Below are 10,348 nucleotides of genomic sequence, written 5' to 3' on the forward strand. Positions count from 1 at the left end.
CCACCCAGTTACTCAACCCTGCACCTTAGAGGATGCTGCCCTATGTACATAGACATGGAATCACTGGTCATTTTAATAATGGAACAATAGTCACTTTAATAATGTTTACATGCTATTTTACTCATCTCATATGTATATATTGTATTCTACTGTATTTTTTGTCAATGCCACTCAGACATTGCTTGTCCTAATAATTATATATTTCTTAATTCCATTCTTTTACTTTTAGATTTGTGTGTATTGTTGTAAGTTGTTAGATACTTCTGCACTGTTGGAGCTAGGAACACAAGCATTTCACTACACCTGCAATAACCTCTGCTAAATATGTTTATGTGGCATGTAAAATTAGATTTTGATTTGATTTGTTAGTGTATTAAAGTTAGTAACCCTTTAAATGTAATGTTCATTTAATTTATGGATTTATATATTGGTTCCCTGACCCTGTAAACAGTCTATGAACTGCTCTTAGTCTGTGCCTCTCTGACATTGCTCATCCACATATTCATATACTCTAAATTCCAGTCTTTACTTAGATTTGTGTGTATTAGGTATTTGTTGTGAATTTGTTAGATGTTACTTGTTAGATATTGCTGCACTGGCAGAACTAGATGCACAAGCATTTCGCTACAACCACAATAACATCTGCTAAACATCTTTATGTGACCCATACAAAATGAAATGTGATTTGATTTCTAATGAGTGACTGCAATCCACACTTTGGTTTTGGTAGTGACTGCCAACAAACAAGACTGTTATCATTTTCAGACAAACACATGACTTCCTTCAGCACACTACTACAACAATGTGACTGTTTTGGAATAAAATGTTAAATATATTTCCTTTAACATCCTCTGTGTTGTGTGCTTATTGTTTAACCATTGATTTGTTCTAGGTCATTGTGAGAACTTAAGGAGCATCAGGTACTGCTGGAATATCTACCAATAGAATGTCCTTCTTTTTTGTTATAAATTACACTGGTCACTGTTCAAAACATTTATAAAGTATTAAGAAAGTGTGAATAGTCCTCACTTTAGATTAGGGACTGCAAAACTACTTTACTAATGATCAGTAAATGGTTTATACGTTAATTTATTAAACATCTTACGAATGATCTTCTGAATCATTATTACATACTATGCTGTTTATAAATGTGCGAATAAATAGCTTATTAAAACAACTGTGGGAGTAATACATGAATGATGATTAAACTTTTAACTATTCAATTATACATTCTTTATTACAAAGTGTTATTATAAAGTGTTACCAATCTCTATATTCATTCTGACTCCACAGCATCTGAGACCTGCTCTGGTGTGACCCCTGACCTGGCAGCAGAGATGTAGTGAGAATAGTGGTTGTGAGATTAGTGGTAGTGTTCATACCCAGTATGTTGAGGTTGAACTGTCTGCTGCGGTCTCCTGCACTGTTGTGCTTAATCATTAATACATATAGTAGTTATTTATACATGTGAGAATACCTAGCTGACTAACATTTAACACATGTGGGGGGTAATGATTAATAAAAGGTGAACAAACTGTAAATTCCTTAAAAATAGTTTATTACCGCACATTATAAAGTGTTACCCATAATTGCATATTCTTACATTTGACCATCAACTACTTACACAATACACTATTGAGTTACACGTGGACGTTATCTGATATCATATTGTACATAAAACATGTTACTGCACTTGTTGAAGGCATGTGTGTCCCAATTGAGCCACTACAGGGTGATGTTAAACCTACATAATGACTCATGACATCCTCAAAATGTACTTTTAGAATACTTACATTATACTTACATATAATTAAATAACATGGAACAACCACATACTTTGTTATTTGGAATATACAAACCAAAATGTCTACATAGTTTTTTTAGACAACAAGCTTACTCCTTCTGTTGCCTTCTCCAAGTCATTCCATTCCAATCCAGACTAATTATTCTGTATCAACACCACATATATATATGATAACAACACTGAGATAAGTAATGTCAGTGTATTGTTACATGAAAGAAGCAATTACAACAATTGTATTACAAAACTATATTAAACTTATGTTTGTCAAACATAGGTTCAGAGTTAAAATATGTTTAGCTGTCACTTTGAACCATGGATAAAAGAAAGCATAAATTATTGGATTGATAAAAGAATTAACAAGTGGTAGAAGACCGATGATAAATGATAAATTGTCACTTAAAAAAGACACAAGAAAGAAAGAAGAAAATAGAAATGGAATCCAACAAATGAGATAGTTGAAAACAACAATAGAAAGAGTTTTTGCTGCTTTTCTCTCAGACTTATTTGCCTGTGCAGTTTTAACACCAGACACACTGGCAGCCTCTTTAGAAAATACCTTTCTGGCCTGTGATCTGGCCACCACAAAGATGTTCATATAAAGTGTTATAATAATAGAGCACGGGACAACCGTTGTAATTACAAGGTCAATTATATTACTCCATGTTATTTCAACAGTGAAACATTCTTTCAAACACCTACTTCGTACTTGTACATTTACAAAGTGTTTTATAATACCGGCACGATATATGATACAACAACACCAGGTAATGAATATACAACACATAATTCTTGTTATTGTTATTTTAGAGTGGTACAATAAGGGATCACACACAGCAACATAGCGGTCAATAGATATCAAGACCAAATTACCCAGAGATAAAGAAGTACATAAAAAAGAGACGTATGCATGAAACACACAGAAATATTCCCCAAAACCCCAGCATGGTTCCATTATTGCTACAGTCACTACTGGTATCACAATCAGTCCCACCAGGAGATCTGACGCAGCCAGAGAGAGGATGAGCAGGTTGGTTGGAGTGTGGAGCTGCTTGAAGTGAGAGATGGAGATGATCACCAGTACGTTCAAAAATACTGTAACCGCTGAAAACAATGAGAAGAAGATGTACAGTGTTATGTAGATAGATGTCGATAGCCGAGCCTTTCTGCAGGAAGAGTTTCTCTCTTGAAAACAGTATTGAACATCTTCATGTTTCTCCATTTGTAGTAAAAGGTCAAAATGCTGAGGTCTTGTTCCTGTTGTTCCTGCTTGGTCCTGTGTGTGACCCTGTCAGGTCCGCCTTCTGACAAACTCTGAGCTCTGCCTCTCTATTTATCCCTGAGTTACTGACAGACACTCCCCTCTTAGGAGCCTCTCTACTCACACACACACACACACACACACACACACACACACACACACACACACACACACACACACACACACACACACACACACACACACACACACACACACACACACACACACACACACACACACACACACACACACACACACACACACACACACACACACACACGGTTAGATTAACAAATAATTAATGAAAGCATGATGTAATGTATGAAAGGATTGGATGTTGCTGTGCCCACCTGGCCTGTCCTTCAGCCTTTTTGATAGGTAGAGATGAGAGGAATGGTACATTTTCTCAACTGAGCATTTTAATGGGGAAAGTATAGTATGGGTTAGGTTTTGGTCACTAAAAGACTAAAAGGATACCTGTGCAGACTAACTGGTTTGGGTGATGTCAGAGCCGAGTTTGGAACATAATCCACAACCTCAGGAGACATGACGGCACGCCACATGTCAGCTGGCTAGCGTAGAAAAGTTTACAAAGTTTACAATTTTTTTTATTATTTTGTAAGTACTCTCAGATAATTAATTTATAGACACTGAATTGATCTGAGAGTCAAAGGGCTATGGTGAAGCTCATATGTTTAAAGATGAAGTTTAAAATATAACTCTGACTTGTGTGTGGTTTAACGGTTTTGCCAGGCTTCATTTTGTGCCTACTTTCTTGCACGGTCACTGCGGTCAGACAGAGCGAGCTACGGTCAAGTGGGGCATCCTCTTGATCTCGGCACGGCCTAGGGACTACAGTGATGCCATTTGCCAACTCTTTTAGTATTATTGGATAGAAAACACTCTCAAGTTTCTAAAACTGTTTGAATTATATCTGTGAGTAAAACAGAACTCATTTGGCAGCAAACTTCCAGTCAGGAAGTGAAAATTCTGAAAATGGGGCTCTGTTTCAGGGCCTGCCTATTCAACTGGCTTATATTTATCGATATACATGCACTTCATACGCCTTCCACTAGATGTCAACAGGCAGTGGAAGGTGGAATGGGGTGTCTAGCTTGATCTGAGGTTGAACAAGAGCTTTTGGAGTGGCAGGTCAGGAATTTCCTTTCTCTACCAAGGCGCGCGAAGCACCTCGATCTTGTCTTCTGATAAGCGTTCGGTTTACACGGCGAATATCTCCGGCTCTGATTTTATTTGATACATGTGATAATAACATCGTAAAGTCTGTTTTTTCAACCGAGTTTTATCAGATTATTCAACGTTTATTGGGACTTTTGGAGTTTTCCATTCTTTGCGTAGAGAGAAGATGGGAACGTTATCAAGCTTGGCTAGCATTGTGGCGCGAATTCGACAGAAGAAAAGGACATTCTAAAACCAAACAACGATTTATTCTGGACCAAGGACTCCTTGTACAAGATTCTGATGGAAGCTCAGGAAAAGTAAGAACAATTTATGATGTTATTTTGTATTTCTGTGGAAAATGTTGATTCCTATTCTCTGCCGTTTTCGCGAGCGCTGTCTCGCAATAACGCAAGCTGTTTGTTATGGTAAAGTTATTTTTAAAAATCTAACAAGGCGGTTGCATTAAGCTCTACAACATGTATATAAAGTTTCAGAGCTCTAGGTCTGACTGTTCTTTGATAGTTTTAACGCAGGTAACTATTGCAGGCTCTGTGTGTCTCTAAGCCCCACACTGTGTCACTGCCCGTTGACTGTGTGTGTGTGTGATTTCAGAAAATCACAGAAATCAGGTAGAGCTCCAAAACCTGCCTTAAAACCTTTTCTCAATATAGGGGGTGCTGTTTCAACGTTACCATTTATCGTTCCCAAATTAAACTGCCTCGTACTCAATTCTTGCTCGTACAATATGCATATTATTATTACTATTGGATAGAAAACAATCTCTAGTTTCTAAAACCGTTTGAGTTATGTCTGTGGGTGAAACAGAACTCTTTCTGCAGCGAAATTCATGACAGGAACTGCGAAGGTCTGAAAACGAGGCTTTGTTCTCAGATCAGTTTAAAGCTCTGTATGTATCCTATGGGTCGACATGAACTGCACCCGCCTTCCCCTGGATGTCAGTAACCAATGAGAATTGGAATGGAGTTTCTACGCAGATCTCAGACCTTATAAAGCCCCAAGGAACGAAGGGAGCTCTCTTTTTGACATTCGTCATGACGCAAAGCAAGACCTCAGGGTGGCATTTTGAAACGCTCAGTTATCGGCCTTAGATATATCCGTCTGTAATTTAATTCGATATAGGTGTTAGAAACATCATAACGAAGTTATTTTAACCTGATGAGGACCAGAGGGCGCTGTTTTCACTTTGGGGGAAAATCGTACCCAATTTAAACGGCCTCGTACTCAATTCTTGCTCGTACAATATGCATATTATTATTACTATTGGATAGAAAACACTCTGTAGTTTCTAAAACCGTTTGAATTTTGTCTGTGGGTAAAACACAACTCATTTGGCAGCACACTTTCTGACCAGGAAGTGGAAAGTCTGAAATCGATGCTGTGTTCAAGTGGCTGCCTATAAATGGGCATGATACGTATGACTATACGTGCACATCATACACCTTCCCCTGGATGTCAAGAGGAAGTGAGAGGAAAAATGAGTTGATTATCTCTGTCTGAGGTTGAATAAACCATCTTGGAACAACGTGTCCCCCATTTTCTGTTTTCTGCAAGGCGCGTGTTGGGACCTGTTATTGCCTACTGGAAAGCTGTCGTTATGGGCGAATACTCTCTCCGGCTTTGATTTTATTTGATACATGTCACAATATCATCGTAAAGTATGTTTTTTCAATATAGTTTTATTAGACTATTGAAATTTATTCGGGACATTAGGCGTGTTGCGTCGTTTGCGTTTGTTCACGAAGGAGAGGTTAGCACCACCTGGCCAGTGTGCTTGCTAATTCAAGAGGGAAAGAGTTTGTTCTGAATCCAAGCAACGACGGTTCTGGACAAAGGACCCCTTGTACAACATTCTGATGGAAGATCAGCAAAGGTAGGAACCATTTTGTGATGCTATTTCATATATCTGTCGAACTGTGTACTAGTAGCTTTGCGCTCAGGTTTTGGTTATTCCCTTACCATAACTAAGTCTTATGTCGTAATGAAGATATTTTTAGAATTCTAACGCTGCGATTGCATTAAGAACTAATGGATCTATCGTTTCCTATACAACATGTATTTTTTTGTAATGTTTATGAATAGCTATTTGGTCAGAATAGGTGAGAGTCTAATAGAAATATCCGCACATTCTGGGAAAAATATGCTACGTTAGCACGTTATGCTACGTTATGCTACGTTGTATAACCACAGATTTCAGCTCTAAATATGCACATTTTCGAACAAAACATAAGTGTATGTATAACCTGATGTTATAGGACTGTCATCTGAGGAAGGTTTATGAAGGTTAGTGAAATGTAATATCTTTTGCTGGTTTATTCGCTAACGCTAACGTGCCTATTGCTATCGCTAACGTGCCTTGATGAATGAATGTGGTAGTGTGGTAGGCTATTGTAGTAAGCTAATATAATGCTATATTGTGTTTTCGCTGTAAAACACTTAAAAAATCGGAAATATTGGCTGTATTCACAAGATCTTTGTCTTTCATTTGCTATACACCATGTATTTTTCAGAAATGTTTTATGATGAGTATTTCGGTATGTCACGCTGGTGTCTGTAATTATTCTGGCTGCTTTCGGTGCAATTTCTGATTGTAGCCGCAATGTAAACTATGATTTATACCTGAAATATGCAAATTTTTCGAACAAAACATCGATTTATTGTATAACATGTTATAAGACTGTCATCTGATGAAGTTGTTTCTTGGTTTCTTTGGTTTGTTCTAGGTTAGTTTGGTTGATTTTGTGCATACTACCTGTGCTGTGAAAAATGTCTGTGCTTTTTTCTATTTGTTGGTGAGCTAACATAAATATAAATATTTTTTGAATTTCGCGCTCTGCCTTTTCAGTGGAATGTGGGAGGAGTTCCGCTAGCGGAACGCTGGGGCTAGAAAGGTTAAACCGAGTTATATCAGTTTATGCGAGTATATTGCAATTTTCGGAATTTCCTTAGTATTGCGTTTTGAACATTTGGGCACGTCTTCGCCACATGGCTAATGTTTGCTGCTGATTCCTAAGTTGAAGACGGCAATCTACAACCGAGCAACGATGATTCTGGACAAAGGACCACTTGCCCAAGATTCTGATGGAAGCTCGTCCAAAAGTAAGAGCTATTTATGATGTTATTCCGTATTTATGTGGAAAAATGTAAAAGGATTTGTCCGCCATTATTGCGGCACTGGTCTGGCTGTAACGCACACTGTATGTCTAGTAACGTTAATTTTAAAAATCTAACACAGTGGTTGCATTAATAACTAATGCATCTTTCAATTGCTGTCCAACCTGTATTTTTTAGTCAAGTTTACGATTATTTATCGATTAGATTAGGTGCCTCTCCAAGATGGCGCCGGCCAGAATGCATGAAATGCAGCTACTGATCACATTGTATAACCACGATTTGTGCTGCTAAATATGCACATTTTCGAACAAAACCTATATGCATTGTGTAATATGATGTTACAGGACTGTCATCTGATGAAGTATATCAAGGTTAGTCAAAAATTATATATCTTTTGCTGGATTGTTACGATCGCTAACCTTTGCTGCTGGTAAATTGCTTGTGTTTCTGGCTGTTGTGGTAAGCTAATATAATGCTATATTGTGTTTTCGCTGTAAAACACTTAAAAAATCTGAAATATTGGCTGGATTCACAAGATGTTGGGCTTTCATTTGCTGTACGCTGTGTATTTTTCAGAAATGTTTTAAGATGAGTAATTAGGTATTTGACGTTGGTCTCTGTAATTATTCTGGCAGCTTCGGCACTATTTCAGATTTCAGCTGCAATGTAGAACTGTGATTTATACCTGAAATATGCACATTTTTCTAAAAAAACATATGCTATACAATAAATATGTTATCAGACTGTCATCTTATGAAGTTGTTTCTTGGCTAGTGGCTATATATATCTTTATTTGGTCGAAATTGTGATAGTTACCCATGCAGGAAAAAAATGGTGGGAAAAAAAAGTTGTGTCTTTTCTTATCGTGGTTAGCTAATAGATTTACATATTGTGTCTTCCCTGTAAAACATTTTAAAAATCAGAAATGATGGCTGGATTCACAAGATGTGTATCTTTCATCTGGTGTCTTGGACTTGTGATTTAATGATATTTAGATGCTAGTATTTACTTGTGACGCTATGCTAGGCTATGCTAGTCAGCTTTTTTACTGTGGGGGGTGCTCCCGGATCCGGGATGCTGTGCAAGTAGAAGTTAACGGATTCATCTGAACATGCCGCAACTGGATCTGTAACTTATTTGAAAAAAAAATTTGTTTAACCATCACCAATTGTACATTGTACGAATTCTCATAAATTACGATAGATAAATGGCTGGTTCTTTTTTTCCTGACACCGTAGAGTTCATTTACTTTGACGTGAAGAGGTCAAATTAGCGCTCTATGAAAGTGTTTGACCTTTATTCCCAGAAAATGGACCTTAACTCAAAAAGCATTGAAGCCTTTACGCCATCTTGTTTCTGGGCTAACAGCCCATTTGGCAAAACCTGAGCTCACCGAGTTTCGTCTTCAAAGTCTTTTCCATTTAGGAGAAATGGCCATGTCGCTTTGGTGATGTTTTGTCCATTTGCAATAAGCAGCCACTCACTATCTGGTGGAATTTTCCAGAACAGCGTGAAAAAAAATAAATATCATAATACGGAAACCAAATGTCCAAGAGACTTAATTCGACAACTTCCCGGTAGATCTGGCCCTGGGACACGGCCCGGGGACATCGGCCTATTTTAAAAACATTTGCGGACGTCTAGTAAGGGACCGTACATTTGCAATATGGAGATCCTCATCAATCATACAGCAAATGCCGAATAGTGCCCTTCATGTATGAAAATACTCTCAAATGAAAGGTGACATTCTATAATGTCACCTCTTATTAAACATTTGATCTCATATCCAAAGTGCTGGAGAAAAGAGCTGCATGTTTTAAAATGTTTTCCTTCAGAGTGAAACAGAGGACAGCTATTACTATCAGTATGTACAGTGGCCAGAGTAAGGCAGTATAAATCAAAATCTGTGACAGAGGGATAACTTGACATATTCTATACTGAACAAAAATTTAAACGCAAGATTTTACTGAATACATTCATATGGAAATCAGTCCAATGAAATTAATTCATTAGGCCTATGGATTTCACATGATTGGGAATACAAATATACATATGTTGGTGAAAGAAATACAAAAGTATGGGGACACCCCTTCAAATTTGTGGATTGGGGTATTTCAGCAACACACATTGCTGACAGTTGTATTAACTCGATCACAGAGCCATGCAATCTCCATAGACAAACATTGGCAATAGATTGGGCTTACTGAAGAGCTCAGTGACTTTCAACGTGGCACCGTCATAGGATGCCACCTTTCAAACAAGTCAGTTCATCAAATTTCTGCCCTGCTAGAGGTGCACTGGTCAACTGTAAGTGCTGTTATAGTTTAATGGAAACATCTAGGAGCAACAATGTCTCAGCCGCGAAGTGGTAGGCCACACAAGCTCACAGAATGGCAAGGCGGGAATCAATATGCAATATGGAACACTTTTTTAAGGTTCTACCCATTACTGAACGCTGTTCTCAACTGGATGGTAGAGCCTGTTTTGACAATGGATTTAGAATTGGAAATGAAACAAACCTTCACTTGAACCTGATTGGTCAACTCCCCTAACCTTCCTGCATCAATTAACATGCTTTGATATGATATTGTGTTGCTGGAGTTCAGTGTTGTGGCACTCTAACTTTTCCCATTCAGAGGGCTGTAAGAAAACTCACAATCTGTCAACAAAGATGTTGGACAAAAGTCAGGAATTCAATTGGTGGGGGATTAATATAGCACCATTTCTGTTAGTAGAGACCTTGAATAGTAGGAATATGAAAAGAAATAGTCAAAATGTAAAATGGATAAAAAAACAAGAATCTTGTAAAAATGTTCTTAACCAGGTGGTTGATATGTCAGTAAAAAGTACGGTGGACTTAGAATAGGTACATTTAGTTTTTATAAAAAATACTTACTTTGGTGAAAAACATGATTGAATTGTTGACAACACAGTGCCACAACACTGTACTCCAGCAACCCAAAATGATACAA

At 37.6% G+C, this 10,348-nt stretch overlaps 1 protein-coding gene across 1 annotated transcript; it reads right to left on the bottom strand.

Annotated features, from left to right (window-relative positions):
• Positions 1–1,810: 1,810 nt before the first annotated feature.
• Positions 1,811–3,023, bottom strand: LOC129816728 (trace amine-associated receptor 13c-like). Its single transcript, XM_055871546.1, has one exon. The coding sequence runs from the start codon at positions 3,021–3,023 to the stop codon at positions 2,049–2,051; it is 975 nt and encodes a 324-aa protein (XP_055727521.1). The 3' UTR covers positions 1,811–2,048.
• Positions 3,024–10,348: the final 7,325 nt, after the last annotated feature.

Source organism: Salvelinus fontinalis, chromosome 19 (assembly GCF_029448725.1).
Source record: "Salvelinus fontinalis isolate EN_2023a chromosome 19, ASM2944872v1, whole genome shotgun sequence".
NCBI classification, from domain to species: Eukaryota; Metazoa; Chordata; class Actinopteri; order Salmoniformes; family Salmonidae; genus Salvelinus; species Salvelinus fontinalis.

Bases quoted from the DNA above. Each gene is read 5' to 3' on its own strand.
- LOC129816728 (XM_055871546.1), bottom strand. From the start codon at position 3,023: ATGGAGAAACATGAAGATGTTCAATACTGTTTTCAAGAGAGAAACTCT.